Source organism: Vicugna pacos, chromosome 4 (genome assembly GCF_048564905.1).
Source record: "Vicugna pacos chromosome 4, VicPac4, whole genome shotgun sequence".
NCBI classification, from domain to species: Eukaryota; Metazoa; Chordata; class Mammalia; order Artiodactyla; family Camelidae; genus Vicugna; species Vicugna pacos.
In genome coordinates this window covers 41,937,784-41,956,196 of record NC_132990.1, presented here as the reverse complement: position 1 = coordinate 41,956,196, position 18,413 = coordinate 41,937,784, and the positions used below count along the sequence as shown (strand labels likewise).

Here is an 18,413-nt window from a genome sequence, read left to right as displayed (position 1 = left end):
AAAGTTAATGTGATCTAGTGATTAGAAACATCTACTAATCTTTTGAAAAAATCTGGGTGATTGTAAGCAAGAAAAAAGTTCCCATTTACTTAACGATATTCTATGTTATCAAATGAATATGCATTTCATTTGCTTTCAGAAAAATTACTGTACTAACTGGAAAGTGTATATGTGGTTAAATGAGTTTCTAAGGCTCTTGACAGTTAGGATAAGAAAGGTCAGCAGTAGAGCCTGAGCTTTGCATGCATGAGGTCCTGGGTTCAATCCCCACTACTTCCATTAAGATAGATAAATAAATAAACCTAGTTACCACCCTCCCCCACTCCCTCAAAAAAACAAAAAACCCCAAACCAACCAACCAAACAAAAAAACCAGCAACAACAACAAAGAAAGGTAATGTGTTCCGTACACAGCAAACCACACAGGTAGTTCAGGTATATTAGTTAAAAAAACAGTCATTGCAGATTAGAGGAGAGCAAAAAGGAGGCATATCAGGAAGCCCTAGCAGAGAGCTCAAGCAGAGTACTCACTCACATTTATTGAACTTCAGAATAAAGTAACTGTTTGAGGGGCATCCTGCTTTGCCTCTGCCTTTAGCAGCCCTACCCTTAAACAAATAGGTAACAGGCCAGGGACTATACAAGGAGCAATACTCCCCAGCTACACTCTTAAGACCTGGAAATGCTGAGTCACTCCCTAGGGTTCTCTCTGCAACCATTCTTACGATGTGGACCACTCCTTCTGATATCCAGAAGCTTTAGTGGAAATACACTTGTTTAACTTGGAGCAAATTCAGGATCACTAGTTAACAAACATTTCCAAGAAAATATTTTCCCTCAGTAAGAGCAGAAAACAAAGCTTGCCAGCCACACTCCAGCCACCCCTCTCTTGGGTCTTACTTGTTCTCATTGCTTGCATCATAACGAGGCATTGGGTCCAAGTCGTTTCCATTCACGTCACAACTCGCCAGAGCATCCTGTGGTCACAGTGGAGAGAGAGAAAGGAGACGGGTGTTCATTAATTAGCCATTAACCTGAAGGCTCATGCCTCCTTAAACACATTTCTGCCAAGAGAGTAATTAGATTAAATAATACACTCACGGTCCAGTGGTGTCAGGATGCCTTGTTCTGCAATAATATGTTGTATTTTCCCCCATGAAGGTGAAAAAATACTCTCTATGGAACAGAGGTGTGCCCAGTCCCTTCTTGCCAGCACTTCCCTCATACCTAGAACTGACCCCTCACCCCAGTGCTCTGAAGATGTCCTCAATTACCACCTTTTCTGCCAAGTACTACTGGACCACCCAGAAGCAAAGTGATTCGTGCTGCAAGAACTCTCTATTCTGTACTTCATTTCTGGAGTGTGCAAATCCCTTATCACAATTCAAAGTTTTTGGAGACAATAATCATTCACAAATAATCAGCAAGCCAATTAAACATCAGTATTAGGAATCTAGTATATCAGGCATCTTGGGACCTCGATTAGGCAATATTTGTCTGGTTTCAGATGTTGTAGCTACTATAAAAGAGTCTACAATTCAAGACTTTTTTATTAGTACCCAATGGCCTTTTGCCCCAATCAAAATAAAGAGCAAAGTTTTATTACGTCAAGGTTTCAAAATGAAGCAAAACTTTGTCTGAAACGAAAGCTGGATTTACTTGTTTGCTTTTAGAAATGACTGTGAAAAATCTTCCAGTTACTAAAAAAACAAAAACAAAACCAAAAAACAATGGATTGTTCCATCATTCAAATTTATATCACTGTAGATGGGATGAATTTAGGATGTTTTGCATTTTCTGATGCTTTATGATGATTCCTGATATCAGTTTTAGCAAAAATAAATGCTGTCTTTTTCATGTGTTCCGGTGTCTGAAAATAACTTACAGTACACAGAGGATGAAATGTTTGGGGGTATTAAGCAAAATACACAAGACATTTAAAGGAGGTAAGTCCTTGTTTCTGTACAAAGGAAGCCCACATCAGTGGACATCAGAGCACGAAGGACAGATACTGAGTAATTTTACTTATAAGGAAACAGAGGGCCCAGACAGGTTGGCCAAAGGCATGAAACAAACTACTTGGAGAACTAAGGCCGGAACCCAGGCCATCTGACACCCCATCCAATGTGCTTTCCTCTACTCTTCACCATCTCTGACATTAGGAGAACTAAAATGGCACCAGTATTGCTAACTGCACAGGTAAATTCTGGAGAAGTTTCTTTCAAGGCAGAAAAAAATGAAAAAGGTAAAGAAATACAGCGCATTTAAGTTAAGGCTATTTGTATTTAATCAAATGCACTTCTAGGCATGGGGAGCAAGAACACCCCATAAAACCCCCTTTGCATATGTTAGGAAAGACTTCTTTTCTAGGAGATAGGGAGCCCTAGTTCTGTTCTTTATGTGACTTGGGCTAACTCACTTTAGCTTTCAGGTGTCAGTGTCCAGCCCATCACACGAGGAGGCTGAACTGAAGTTCCTTTTTAGCTCTAAAATTTTATTCTGTGAAGAGACACACATTTATCTTGGAGGCAGGGAGAGGGTAGCCATTTAAATGTTTTGTTCAACTGAGAACTCAATGAATTTGCGGTTCCTTCTGTCTCTGTCTTTCTCTCAACCTTAGGGAAAAATCATCTAATTTAGGAGACATCAGTTCAGTATTTCATCATAAAAATTGATTTGTGAAGTTCTTGGCTGAGTTTTTGAAACAAAAAAGGCCACAGGGTAGAATATTGAGAGGAAAAGTAGTTAAAGTTGATAAAAGTATAGGTGATACCAGGTGGGCCTGAGTGAAGGAAGGTCTTCATAGGTCAGAAATACGGGTGGCTGTGCGAGCTGGTAGCAGTTTCTGATGTGCCAGGGAAGTGACTTGGAAGTTCTTTCTTTGCAAAGATAAAAAGAGAATCTTTTCAGGTTTGAGTGACAAAAGGAAAATTAATTTAAGCGAGATTCAGTGTCATGAAATAAGTGAGAGTGAGCAAATGAGAAATGCTGGAGAGAATGTACGGCGATTTCTACCTAAATAACTTCATGAGAGACTGAAGCAGGAGGAATGGGAGAGGCCAAAGGGGAGATGGGCACAGAGATAAATACAGACAGAGTCCTACTGTGCAGGGAATGCAAGCCTTCCTGAGCCAAAGACCGTCAGTGAGAGAGAGACAGAGACAGCAGATTTCAAGAGGACATTATGTTCTTTCTCCATATCTCAGCCTTAAGGAAAAAGCCATGTCCAATCTGAGTGTGTCCAGGACAATGCCCCTCTGGGCCACTGCTGTGTCCACCAGGTACTGAGGAACCAACAGCAGCACAGGCAGCAGGAGGGCTAGGATGGCAAGCCCTTTGCGCCGATGTGCAGAGTGGATGACGGGCCAGGCCCATCTCAGAACTCCATGCCAGCTCAGGGCTCGGGGAGATGTGCGAGGCTTGCAGAAGTCACTCCCTTAAAGACCACGAACGTAGAATACAGAAGAGAAAAATTGGAGGAGATGTGTCCTCCCAGTTCTAGCCCAGGATTTTCTGTAGGGCCTACTCCATAAATACGAGGCAAAGCTTCCCACTCCAGCTCAGAACTTTCCTCCTGAAGGCACAATATGAATCCTGCAAAGGCACGTGGACTTCACTGTGATTTTGAGCTGCTTCTATTTTCAAGGCTATGAAGGGAAGCTTGTAAGCTGACAGAAAATCTTCAATTTCCAGAGAATTTTTTTTCCCCCAATAACAACATGAAAGACAGTTTAGGAAAACTCACAGGACCAAAATTTGGGAATTAAAAGGAATCACAAAGGAACAGAGAGGGACAGAGATAAAAGTGACTGATGTTCTAGTGGGTGTGTCCTGGGTGGAAACAGCTGTCAACACAGAGGTCAGAAGGCCAGTTAGAGGGCCTTGGCGTGAGTGGGATCTCCATGGAGGTTCTGCTGAGTCCGGACAGGAATCGGAGAATTGTATGTGCAGATAATGGTGCATCACTGCGGGCTCTGAAGTCACAAAGTAAGTATTTCAGGGAGAATGTGAAAGCATCAGGGAACACAAATGTGGAGCAGAGGATGGCATACTGGGAGATAGTTACGGCATTTGTGACCAAATTTAGGGAGGAAGAGCCGCTGGAAGGGTATGTTTGGAGAGTAGAGGACAGAGGGGTCCATCGATCTATTTCCAGACAGGAAATATCATGGTGGTAAAGGGGACCTAGAGGCCCTGGGACAGAAACTGACCTCAGTGTCCAGCGGGCACGGTTTTCGATGAAAGTACTGAGTCTCAGCCCCAGCACTTGCTATGGACCCCGGGCTCATCTCAGGATCTCTCCGTGTCCTGGAATTGCAGTACTTTCTTAAGAAAGGGAACTGACTGATTCCTAAGGACTACTGGGACTCTGATCATCACTGTCCTTTAAAAAGGGAGAGGCAGAGCGAGAAAAAAGACTAGCAGAATAACTTGAGAAGAGCTCTAAGGACACTTTTCTCCATAAAGGAAACAAAGAATGTTGCCTGGCTGTGTGGACGAATCGTCAGGAGGAACAGTTGTCATCAGTAGCACACGGTGGGGTTTCTGCTACTTCACCTACTTTTCGTCATCGGAACATCAGAGGCACACAAAGGTGGACAGTGTTATCTCATACTTCCTGTGCTCTGAGAGCGCATCTTTTACAGATGGGCGCAATACCTAAAGCTTACTGTATCCAGTAGCTGCTTTTTTTTTTTTTTTTTAGTGGTTTTCCCCCTTTTTCATAACCCTAACATGCGTTCCATGGTTTCCCAGGAGGGAAGGTGTTCCAGCCACAGCAAACACTCACGTAGTTCTGCATCAGGTCCGGATGGGTCCTCTCAATGCCATCGTCCAGGATGGTGACCACAATGTTCTTTCCCGTGTAGCCTCTCTTCCAGGCTCCTTCAATATTCATGTCTGATTGGCAGGGATGTGTGTTGTCACTGCAGTGCTAGAGGAACAAGAAAGAGAATTGGATGTTGTAGGTTATCAAAGAGCGAAGAGACGGGAGAACCATCTACTTGCTACTAAGACCATGCATTAAAGTAACAGGAATGTGATGGGTTGTCTGTCAGAATAGAAGCACAGATCTCTAGCATGACAGCAGGGGACGGGAGGAAGGATAGATGTGGGCAAGGCAAGTGGAACAGAAATCCCTTCTGCCAGCTCTGCCTTGTTCTCATGCCATAGATCCTTTGGAGAAACATAATAAGGGATACTTCAACAGCAGAACCACGGAGGCACCTTTTATTGTTAGCGTGTATTAATGACACATGAAAAGGCATGGTCATGTTTCGTTTACAAACCCAAACCAGATAACTGCAGAACATATACATCATCATTTCTTAACCAGGCACCCAGAAAAGGCCAGCTACAAATGAGAAAAACCCAGGCAGCTTCTGGACGGTGTCACCCAGAGGTATGCTGCTGCTGTGAGAAATGTGAGAAAAAATAACAGCCTCTCCAAACTTCCTTCAGTAAATTAATGACTGTGGTACCACAGTTTGCAGAGGGGAAGCAGATTCATTCAGTGCCACGTTGAGAAGGGAATGAAGAAAAGGGAAAAGTCCAGAGGGGCGACAGACATAAATGTGTGTGAGGGAAGGGCAGGCTGGAGCAACAGCAAATCCTATCTCCTCCTGTGTCGTCATTTCATTCCACGATGGCTACAATATACAAACGCATTGAGAAATGAATCAAACCAGCAGTTCTTCCCAATGTAATTTACTGGCATTTGTCCAGCCCAGACAATTATTCCTTCAAAGTCTGTCTCTTTGAAATATCCCCAAGTGATGCTGTTTTCCAGGTTCTTAAAGCTCAGTGGAGGAACAAAGGAAGAGGGACGTGCTGGAGCTACTGCCATGGCAACCGAGCCACCCCAGGTCCACACCATTCATCTTCCTGCTGGGTAACAGTTCAGCACTTCAGGAGGGGAAGAGAACGTGAGCTTAGTGTGCTCTAAGCATAATGGTGACCCCACTGCCACCGATTCATCTAAGGCACACTTTACTGAGCACTTACTACACGCTGGGGTATGGCCGTGGACGAGGAAGATGAGGTCCCTGTCCTCAGGACCTCTCTAAAGGGGAGACACAGATACTAAACAAAACAAAGACCATTCTGAGGACTCCTTATGTTTTAAAGGAATTAAAGGGGGTGGTATGGCAGTCAATGCTAGGGTGTCTGAGCGCCCACCCCTTTAGCTGGGATGGTCAGAAAAAGACCCCAGTTCCTGAGAAAGTGAAATGTGAGCTGCGATCTAGCTGATGAGAAAGAGCTGGGCTCCCTAAGAGCCTAGAGACACATGTCTTGGCAGAAGACACAGGAAATGCAATGACCATAAGGTAAGAAACAGCTTAACCCATGGAAGGAAGTGAAGGATGGTAGGGTATTGCTGAAGCTCAGCAAGAGAATGGCCTGGAAGGCAGCAAATTCCAAGGGGCAGCAAGGTCATCATCCTGGGCTTTGTAGACTTGACTCTTGGTCTAGGTACCACCTACAAGGAGACTCACCTCTTTCCAAACTTTATCCCTCAAAATCAGACGCTAACTAGTGGCGGATACCTCTAGCACCTCCCAACATGAATTTGTTAATTTATTCTCCAAAGGAGACTGCCTTTTGTTGAATATTATAGACACACTTGAGTAGTTTTCAGGATTCATTATAAAGAATGGTGTATCCATTTTTCCATCACAGATAATATTAATTTCACTGAGAATAGGGGCTGCTATATTTTATGAACATTGGCAACTTTCCCTCACTTTTTTGATTTCTTTCTGGTACGTGAGGCCCCACACGTGCACCCTCTATTACTACTCTGATCCAAATTCCATTCTCTCCCCCACCACTCCCCAGTTTTCAGAGCACAGCTCAGGACCTACTTCCTCCCACAAAGCCTTCTCCCATTCTTCAGTCTACTTGGCTTCTCTCGTCCCCTTCCCGGGGGAATGGAGACAGACAGACAGACACACACACACATTCTGTCCTACACAATCCAAACCCTTCTCACTGAATTCTGCTGAACTGTGGTTGACTGTTGAATCTAGTGTGTAAACTCTGTCTCCCTTGATTGGAGGCCCCTAGAAGACTATGATTAAACCGGATCTAATCTAGGATTTCAGTCAATATTGGCTGATTGATTACATGCTAGAAATCAGGGCGTATTTTCAACTTCATATTCGAGTTTACAGTTGCCACTATGCTTGCTGCTCCGACCTGGTCAGAGGTATCTAGCCAGCGCATGCTTGCTTAACGGAGATGAGCATGAAAGAAACAGCGCAGGTTTCCAAAATGCCCAGGTTTTTCGGAAGTCTTGTTCTGGCCAAGAGTTTGGGCCTCTCCTCATCAAATATTTTAATGCAACACAAAGCAACCCTGACAGGTTTCCATTTCATTTTTTTCTCTTTCAAAACCTGCTCTGGCCACCTGTGGTATCGTTTGTGCCATGAAGTAATGTTAATGTGGCCAAGAGGTGGGCCGGAGGAAGGAAATGCACAGGAAATGGGTAACCCACAAATGGGATAACCGTCCTGGAGCGGAGGGATGCTGCCTGAAATTGTAATTACGAAAATTGAAGAAAACCAGCCATCTGTGGAAAACATGTGTGCTCAAAGTGGCGCAATTAGCTTGCCTGCTTCCACCCCTGCTTCTGTTGAATCTGACTTTACCATTACATATTTTTGTACCACATTTTTCCTTTTTTCTTGTCATCCACCAACATGGTATTGGTGGAAGGGGAAGAAGGAGAAGTATCCAACTGATACTTTCATCTGGATAATCTAATATACAGGGTAACCAAAATGTCGGGGGAAGAAAAGATAATCAGAGTCAGGAGTGTTTCTGGCAAATGAGTAGTAAGATCAGAGGACCCTTAAATCAGAACCCTAAATCCCTGAATGTCACCTTGAGATCTTTAACACACATTTCAAGTGGTCCAGGCTTCCAAACTTGTCTGTAATGTAGTTGTTTCATATACCCAAGGTATCCAAGGAGCAAAGACTACAGAAAATATTGATGCCAACACCACCTAAAGGTGAAAATAAACTGTTTCCTTAACCGCCTGATCAAAAAGGTCCATAAACAGGGCTCTATTTACTTGATAGGAGTCTATGTTACTGCATCACTGGAAGGCAAAAGGAACAAGTATTAGCCATGATGTCCTCATACTCAGTCTACCATGTTGAGAAGATCTGGGCCAGGGCAGGAACTAAGACTAGCTTCTGGATTTGTGTCACCACGTATGCAGGCCATAGACTGGTACTGACAAAAGAGGCCAGTCAGAAACTTCTAGCATATTTGAAGCTGATGAAAACCACATATGTGCACAGTGTATGTAAGATAAATATTTATAGTAAATGTATGCACCTTCAGTTCTGAATAATGTACTTCAATGTACATCAGTGATGGTCTATGCACAGACAACAAGGTATTTATAAAGGACACAAATCAGAAAGTCTCTGCAGAAACAATGGTTACTACTTAGGTCTCTCATTTCTTCATCCACAAAAGCTTTCATTCTTTTTAGGAATGAAATTTTAGACACATTGTTCTCTGAGTTCTAGAAATGGCCTTTTCCACACCAGGGTTATGAGCTGCTTTGCTTATAAACCACTCTGGGTGTGTCCACTTCTCTTGTGTCTTCACAAATATATCACAGTGTTTGCCCAATGAAAGAACAGTTTATACCCCAAATAAACACCTTTGCTATGCTCTCACCATGATTTTCTTCAGACCAGGGAGTCGCGTGGGGAGGAACCCTCAATGTCATAATTTTACACTTTTCCAGGTTCTGAGGGTCTCCAATGAACTGCCGATTTATATGCTGCCAATCGTCTGCCAACATTGACAACATCTGTTGTCCATCATCATTGACACAGTGGCTCATAAGACTGCATCTCTGACTATACAGCATTAATAAGACAGCAGAGTTAAACACGCAGAAAATCTACTTTATGGACAAATTCAGAAACATATCTAGTTACCTTAGTAACATGTAAATAATGCTTGAAATTCTTCGTAAAATTTGGAGTCTAAGAGTTCTAAGAAATGAGGAAAAAACAGAACTCATACTCCCCTAAGGGGAAATCTGACATTACTAGATCCTCACCATGGCCAAGCATTGTACTAATCACTTTATACAGACTATCCTCTTTTACAAAACAGTATTGGAGAGAGATACTTTCGTCATGTTTTAACAGATAAAGAAGAGGAGATTCAATCAGCCTAGATAACCGTCCAGAGTTCCAACAGGTGACCAGTAGCAGAATGAGGATTCAAAAACCAGTCAGTCTGACATCAGACTGCAGGTCTATGGAAACTCTTCTGTTAAAAGTTGAAACAAAAAGGACGTAGAGGAGGGCAAAACAGAGGCAAACTCAGATAAGGAGCAGATCAGGAGTGGATGTTGGACAAGCACCAGTAAAAAAATTCAAATAGCAGAAATTTCACTGGTCTTAGCACTGTGACCGATGCATTCAAGTAACAAGGTGGAATACAGCTGGCTAAGACTTTAGAAGCTTTCTAACTTTTCCTTATTTCTCTTATTGCAACATATTTTTTTAAGCAGATCACCAGTTACTACTTGAATAGTTTCAATGACAGGGAGCTCACTTCTTTACTAAATAGCCAATGATGTGCTGGTAAATCAGCCCTTTGAAAAGAAAATCTCTTACTTCTAGCATTTGACAATTTCCCTGGTGTAAATACTCACAACACGGCCAGTTTTAAACTATCACACTTGCAAAATTTCTGAGTGTTTAACAGTAAGCTCTGATGAGCTGTTAGAAGGTAATCCAGTATGGAAACAGCTCACTCCATCATTAGTCTTGCTCCATTTCTTTTGAAGTCATCACATCCCATAGGTCTGACATCTGCCTTCTCAGTATAGCTGACCACTGAACAACGTAGGGATTAAGGGCGCTGACCCTCCACACAATCGAAAATCCATGCATAACTTAGTTGGCCCTACATATACACTGTTCCTCCCTCTCCACCACTTTCCATCACAGATTCAACCAACTGCCAATCATGTGGGACTAGTATTTACTACTGAAAAAAGTCCACGTATAAGATAAATCTATGTTGCTCAAGGGTTAAGTGTACTTGGGAACCACTGGGAGGTACCCAGGATTAGATCTTCCCTTTGCAGTTTCAAACAATAGTTTCACTTCCTCTTGCATTTATTTGGAGAAGAACTTTCTTTTTTTTTTTTAAATTGAAGATAAGTTGATTTACAATGTTGTGTTAGTTGCTGGTATACAGCAAAGTGATTTATTTATGTATATACATATATATATATATTCTATTTCAGATTCTTTTCCATTATAGGTTATTACAAGACACTGAATATAGTTCCCTGTGCTATACAGAAGGTCCTTGTTGGTTATCTATTTTATATATAGTACTGTGTATCTGTTAATCCCAAGCTCCTAATTTATCCCACCTGCCCCATTCCCCTTTGGTAACCATAAGTATGTTTTCTATGTCTGTGAGTCTGTTTCTGTTTTGTAAACAAGTTCATTTATATCACATTTTTTAGATTTTACATTTAAGTGATATCATATAATCTTTGCTTTTCTCTGACTTATTTTATTTAGTATGATAATCTCAAGATCCATCCCTGTTGCTGCAAATAGCATTATTTCATTCTTTTTTATGGCTCAGTAATATACCCCATATATACACACATATATCACATGAGAAGACCTTTCTAAAACATTTCTTACTCGAGGCTACCTAAAATAATTGGACTTTGGACTTTTATGAGCCCAGAAGCTGATTGGCTCTCCTTGAAATATATGAAGTAAAGATTTTGTGGCCTCAAAACTGAGGATGCCGTCACAGACTTTTGCAAATCTAAATTAAGCTAGGGAATTTCTAAGACATTTACTGCTTTATTTATATACCAATTTGATAGCCTTCAAAACCTTTGTTATCACACACATGCAAAAAAAAAAAAGATATCCCTGCCCAAAATAGATCCAATGTCCATTTACTCAAGAATGATTTATTCAATTTGTGGATTTTTCAGAAATTCCAAGGAAGCCCAATATGTTTCGACAACACAAAACTCAGCATAGCAGCTAAGGACACTAGCTAGGAGAATCAGGTAGAGGAAAGGTTAAATTCCACCTCTGCTACTTCCCAGCTGTATGACTTTGTCCAGTTACCTAAATTCTTAAAAGTGGATTTGTAGTTTGAATGCAGACGCTTGCTATGAAGATTAAAGAAATTAAATTATATAACAAATGGTTATCTCCACATTCAGAGGAGGCATCAGTGTCCCTAATAGTTCATAGAAGAAGATCTTGGTTTAAAAAAAAGAGAGAGAGAGATTACTACAAAATAATGAGATGAGGGTTCTCTTCACTGTCTGGAGAGGTAGGTCAGGCAAACTTGAAAGGGCAACTGACCCTCTGTAAGGATAGCTGGGATGATCTGAATATTTTACATTTGTGGCTGGGGGCCTCAGCTGGTGGTTGGAGATTGAGGATGGGGAGATTGAGGATGAGGAGGAGAGAACATGCCTAATTATTTTCTACTACATTGGTCTAATGACCTGTGAATCATCATGTTTTACTCCCCATATTTATACCAATATTCCGACTGCTAGAACCATGGATCACATCTACCATAATGTAACTGACAGAGGATCATTTCTCCTTTACAAAATTGTAAGGATTCCCCACTTAATACCAAAGAAACATCATAAAATAGCAAATATAAGAAGAAAGGCTGTTGTACAAAATATGCCTATATAGACAATAATGAAAATAAATCTAGTTCCTAAAATTCTACTCATAATTGATAATCAAAAAAATGAGTCAGTAGAGTCAACAGATCTTTGACAGAGGAGCAAAGGCAATGAGATGAATGAAAGAGACTCTTCAATAAATGGTGCTGGAACAACTGGACATCCACACGCAAAAGAATTAATCTAGACATAGACTTTGTATCTTCCACAAGAATCAACTCAAAGTAGCTCATAGACTGAAACATAAAATGAAATGCTAAAAAACTCCTAGAAGATAACATTGTAGAAAACCTAGATGATCTTGAGTATAGTGATGACTTTTTAGATACAACACCAAAGACATAATCCATGAGAGAAATAATTGAAAAGCTAGGCTTCATTAAAATTTAAAACTTCTGTTCCATAAAAGGCAATGTCAAGAGAATGAGAGGACAAGCCACAGACTGGGAGAAAATGTCTCCAAAAGATAAAGGACTGTTATCCAAACTATACGAAGTACTCAAACTCAATAGTAAGACAACAACCCAATTAAAAAATGAGCTAAAGACCTTAACAGATACCTCACTGAAGAAGATGATACACAACAGGTAAATAAACACATGAAAAGATGTTCCAAATCATGTATTAGCAGAGAAATGCAGATTAAAACAATGAGGTATCACTATACACCTATTAGAATGGCCAAAATCCAAAACACTGACACTACCAAATGTTGGCAAGAATGTGGAGTGACATAAACTCTCATTCATTGCTGGCAGTACAAAAAAAAAATGGTACAGTCACTTTAGAAGATAGTTTGGCAGTTTCTTGCAAAACTAAACTAAACACACTCTTAACCATACAGGCTCACAACTGTGCGCTTTGGCATTTACCCAAAGGAGTTGAAAACTTATGTTTACCAAAAAACCTGCAGAGGGATGTCTACAGCAGCTTTATTCATAATTGCCAAAATTTGGAAGTAATCAAGATGTCCTTCAGTAGGTAAATTGATAAATAAATTGTGGTACAAGAGACAATGGAATATTACTCAGCACTAGAAAGAAATCAGCTAACAAGCCACGAAAAGACACGGAGGAAACTTAAATGCATACTACTAAGTGAAAGAAGCCAACGTGAAAAAACTGAAAGCTGTTTGATTCCAATTACATGACATTCTGGCAAAGGCAAAACTATGGAGACAGGAAAAACATCAGTGGTTGCCAGGGACTGAGGATCGGAGGATGAATAGGCAGAGCACAGAGGATTTTTAGGGCTGTGGAAATGCTCTGTATTAAATTATAATGATGAATACATGTCATTATACGTTTGCCCAAACCCAGAATGTACAACACCAAGAGTGAACCCTAATGTAAACTGTGGATTTAGGGTGCATGATGGCTCAATGTAGGTTCAACTACTGTAATAATCTACCATCCTGGAGGGGGATGTTAGTACTGAGTGATGCTGTGCATGTGTTGGAGTAGGTGGTATAAGGGGAAATCTCTGTGCCTTGCTCTCAATTTTGCTGTGAAGTTAAAACAGCTCTTTAAAACAGCTCTTTTAAAGGAAAAAAAAAAAAGAACTGAGGTAAAGCAAGCAAAGGGTAACTGGATGATCTATGGATTTAGTTCAGTGGACAACATTTCTCTCACTTGTAAATTTTGTGATCCTCTTTGAATCCGTCCTACCCTAACACATCTTGATTTAGAAACTTTCAGTCCTAAAACCATTTAACAAAGCAAGACTAATAAGCCAACAACAACAACAACAATTTTGTTTTCTTTAAGGAATCCCTACATGTCTTGTCTTAGTGTTTGGAGAACTGGTTCTATCTCCATTACCTGGCCACGTTGCTACAGGGTAATCAGAGTCTCTGAAATCGACTGGATATTTCTGAAACTAAGACCAAGCTTACCATTACCTGCATGGTCCACTGCACCTACCAGGGTTCTCACCATTCTCAAATAACTTAGATTCAAAAGCCAAGTCCGGTTGTGGAAGTCTGGGCCTGAAACCACATCTCCTTCTCTCTTGTTTTCTTCCATTTTCATTGTGCCTTGCAATTCAGGCCATTGGCTTTGATCCACTCCTTTTAATCTTTCTAACCTGGTTTATGCTTCCAATCTCCTCTTGGCATTAAGCTTTTTTTTTTTTTTAAATTCAGCACTTACTGTTTTCTGGTAACTATTTTGGCCAGAGCAATGTCACTATGCTCAAGTCCTTGAAGTCCAGTCTGTGCGACAAATAAGACTTTAAAAAAAAACAAAACAAAACAAAAACACAAGTTAAGTATTGTAATGGAGGTTTCTCAGGGCACTGGGAACCCGGAACATAGACAGGGAGAAGCGTGGGAAGCTGAGAGCATTCTCCTCGGGAAAATGACAGTTAAGTGCCCAATTGTGAGGTGACTAGCCAGAGGGCAAGCAGGGGATGATGAGGATGTGTTAATTTTTGATAAGGGTACGGAGTAATCAAAGAGAGACTGGAGGGTTCAAAGGACTGAAATTCAGTACAGCTGGAGGATAAGGATGGGTGAGGTGGGGGGAGATGAGGAAAACGGAAAGAGATGAGACTGGAGAGGTAAGCAGGGCCAGACTGCAAAGATTCCTATAAGCCATGTTTTCCTTTTATTTGAACTTTATCATAATTTGATGTAAAATTATTTGGGATAGGGATTGACATGGTCTGGATGCCTAAGATGCATCTCAAACTTAATTCCAAAGGAAAATACTTGATCTCCAGCCCCTCTGACTCCTACAAAGCCACTCAAGCCTGGGGTTTCTGGTCTCCCCAACACCTATGTGCAACATCTATAGCTCCTCTCCTTCTCTAAAAACATCCATCAGCAAATCATTCTTTAAAACAGGTCTTGAACCCGACCTCTTCCCACCATCTTCATGGCTGTAAAGACACTGTCATCTCTTATTCCTCTACAGTCTATTCTCCTTACAGTAGAAAAGTGATCATTGTCAACTAGGTCAGATTTATTCTCAATAAATATCCTAATAATCCCCAAGCTCCAATGACATTTCCTCACACTTTCAATAATGTCCCAAGTTCATTCCATGGCATATAAAGTGCTTCATGACCTGATTTGAAGCCATCTCCCTGATCCTTGGATGCACTTACTCACTGTCGTCCTTACTCACTCTGTTCCACTGCCCTATCCCCTCCCATCCCACCCCAACTCTTGTCTCAAGAACTTGACACCTGCTATTTTCTCACTGGAATGTTCTTCCTCGGATAGTCATGTGGCTCCCTCTGTTATGCCCCAACATCACCTCCTACGAGAGGTTTTTCCTAATTACACTTACCTGAGGTAGCATTCTAAGTCCTTCTCTACCCTTGACTCAGATTTCCTTTTCTTCATGGCATTCATAACTACCATATTATGTATCAGTTTGTCTCTTCATCATATGCCTCCCACACTGGATTGTAAACTCCTTGAGGGAAGCCACTTTGCCTTATTTCTTTCTGTATCTACAGTGTCTAAGACACACTAGAAGTTCAACAGTTATAAACCAATTGAACAGACTGCGTTTTAAATAGTCACTGAGGATCCTACAGAACATGAAGGAAAGCACAGAGACAGCTCCACTGATCGAGAGTTGGCGGGGTCTGGATTAGCGGAAACAGAAGAAGCTACAGTATTTGACAGACAGGAGGCAGTCTACGTATTCGTTGTTCATGATGGTTAATGAGTCCGGTGAGAGAAGAGAGAGGAATCAAGAATGAGCACGTATCTGGCTTGGACTACAAAGCAGAGGGCACTTACTAAGAAAAGAAACACAGGAAAAGGAGAAAATTTGGTTGGAGAATGAAGATACTGAGTTCAGTATTAGAAATATGGAAATGGAAGTAACATCCAAATAGGACTAGCCTGTAGCAACTGGGTATGCGGATCTGAAGTTCCCTTCTGCCCAGATCCACAACTGAATTCGTCCTAAAATGTTGGCATCCTGCTGTTATTTCCCGCCTCAAATCTGTTTCCCATCTATAAAGCACTAAAATCTTGGCCTCCAAGTTGCTCTACAACCTGGCAATGAACATACACTATCTAGTGTCATTTGTTGCCTCTACGTTCAGAAATCCCTAAGGGCAGCATAGTGTGTGAAAATTTGACAGTCTTAGCGAGTTCAAGGTCATTACCACCTGAGGCTGAGGGCAAAAACAGGCACAGTTCACTGCTCCCTGTGCCTATGGCCCTTGCAATCCCTCCCATGAAGAAGCAAGGAGGTTTTTCTGGGCTGACCTGGTGACCTGCTTTGGCCAAATGCAGCAGAAGCAACAGTGCCCCAGTTCCATATCATCTACAGCCTTTCTCTTGTAATCCCTCCTGGTTGCCACATGAACAAGCCAAGGTAGGTGAGAGAAGGCGAGGTGACAGACCTCATGGAACTGATAAAGCTGTCCCAGCTGAAACCATGCTAGACCAGCCCTCAGCTGACCTAGAACAGCTCACAGACGCACTGCTGAGCCAACAGGGTATCAGAGGACTGCCCGGTTGAGTTCAGCCCAAATTTTCAGACATGCAGAATCATAAATCTAATAAACAGCTGTTGTTTTAAACCACCAAATTTTGGGGGTAGTCTTTAAAGAGCAAAAGCTAACTAAGCTATGAGGTTATAAGTCTGAGGGAAGCAAGCCAGACCAGAAAGACAGGAAAAAATCAGTACATCAATGCAAAACAGTCTATCCAGGAGAGAAGAAGAGCTGGCTGCATAATTAGGGAGGAATCTTGTACCAAATATATGATTCTAAAGCAAATTCTAAGATCCCTATGATTCACTCCCTGTATGGGAAGCCCTGTGCTTTTCTGCTCACCTCATCCAGCATTCACATCAGCAATTTCTGATTATATAGAGGCTTTATCTTCTCAATGAAATTACAAGCCACTTGTGGTAATGAAGTCTGTACTATGCATCTTTATCACCTCTAGAGTTCATAGTAAAAATACTCAATAATTCGTTAATAATTTATTTAAGAGAGGAGGGAGAAGTAAATTCTGAGATAAAATGCAGAAGAAGATAATTTACCTATATTCATGTCTTAACTACGTAACAGAAAACATTCAAATAAGATCTAGAAATCATTGTCTTCTGCTTATGGGCTCATAAAGGGCACCTGCTTATTCAACTTTGCCAACAAAAAAGAATCAAGAAATAGCACTGGAAATGTGCAGGGACTAATGCTTTCATGAGGAGTTACATAAGAAGAGAAGAGGACATTCGTTTGGGGGTGCTGATATGCCCATGCCCTACTAACAATGCTCAACATTCATGGCAGAAGATATCAGAAAAGAATCAACAGAGTGACAGATGAGCTATTATCCTTGTATGGGCTTCGTGGAAACTTCTCCTGGCTGGAAAGGAATTCAGGGGTGCAGGACTGTTTCCTTTGGAACAACATAGGGAATGAGGGAAGTAAACACTTCTTGACTCTTTTCTGGTATCCAGTCAATGGCTCAATTTTAATATTGTCTTTTCTTCAAGGTCATGCAGTAAATTCTTCCACGAGTTGGGGAGAAATGCCTTTCTTCCTGACTATGAGTCAAGCACCAAGAATCCGTAATATACCACTCTGCCCAAATTGTGCAATTAGTAAATTAGTAAATTATGTCTGCTTAGGGATGATCTCAGTTGAAATGTTTTCTTTAAGTGCCTACAAAGCCCAGAAATAATTCCTATGTTAGAGTTCACGAAAATGAATTTGAGAAGCAACTGAGCTGCATTATTGAATAATTACGCAAACATTAGCAAGAGGCAAACCTCATTCCTTTCTAAAATGTAACTTCTTTGCTTACATTGCTTACAAAAGTCTGCTTGCAGAGACCCCTTCACCCTCTTGTCTCCTGTATGCATAAATCTGATGCAGAAACTCCTTTTTCTTCTTTTTCCACCAAGATCTCAGGAAGAAGAGCTAGCAGGTTGAAGGACATTTCCTTTTTAAAGTGGGTAGGATGCAGCCTGGTTTGGGTAAGCTGAACCAACTGGCTTAGGAGCTCAGCTGCCCCACTATTTTTATTTTTTTCAAAGTCACAGAAGAAATTTCAAAGTCACAGGAAAAAAATGACAGAAAACTTTTTTTAAATAATATTAGAGACATTGAAGGTCAAGGAGGAAAAATCTGAGTATCACTTGAAAATATGTGACTATAACCTTGCTAATATGTCATGCTTCTGCATTTATATTATCTCACAAATGGCAATATTCTTTGAAACAGAATAGCAGAGGCACCTATTTTTCAGGTGAAAAAAAATCCATTTTACAGTTGGAAACAATAATGAAGAACTAGGATAAACTTCTACATGATCCTCCTAAACCTTCAATCATCCTGCAATCAGGGCTTGACTGCACAATCACTTTGTCTTAAATAGATGGATGGATGAACAAAATAGATGGATAGACAAAGAACTGACAGACAAGCAAACAAATAGACAATAAATGCAGGTTACCTCCCACGTCTTATCATATTTCAATTTTCCCCCCAGCTTTCTATTGAAGGATGTGTACCTTTCCAGGACCCTGAAGAACTTCTGAACAGTAAAAGTCACCTCCATTTCCCTAAGTCAACCCCTCAAACTCCCAAGGATTAGATGCTCCCAAAGGATATTTTCAATCAAGACCAAGTCACAAAATGAAACATATGTAGAAAGAAGAGGATACAGAGAGATGGAAGGGGAAGAGAGGATCAAACTAACA

The 18,413-nt window shown here is 41.0% G+C and overlaps 1 protein-coding gene across 2 annotated transcripts in view; it reads right to left on the bottom strand.

The window, feature by feature from the left end:
* Positions 1–18,413, bottom strand: part of PCSK5 (proprotein convertase subtilisin/kexin type 5) — a 413,215-nt gene that overhangs the window by 288,894 nt on the left and 105,908 nt on the right. For both annotated transcript variants that reach the window (XM_072959607.1, XM_031677228.2), the window contains exons 4-5: positions 4,789–4,932; positions 900–976 (exon numbers count right to left, since the gene is read on the bottom strand). In XM_072959607.1, coding sequence (XP_072815708.1) covers positions 900–976; positions 4,789–4,932 — 221 coding nt within the window. The remainder of the gene's footprint in view (positions 1–899; positions 977–4,788; positions 4,933–18,413) is intronic.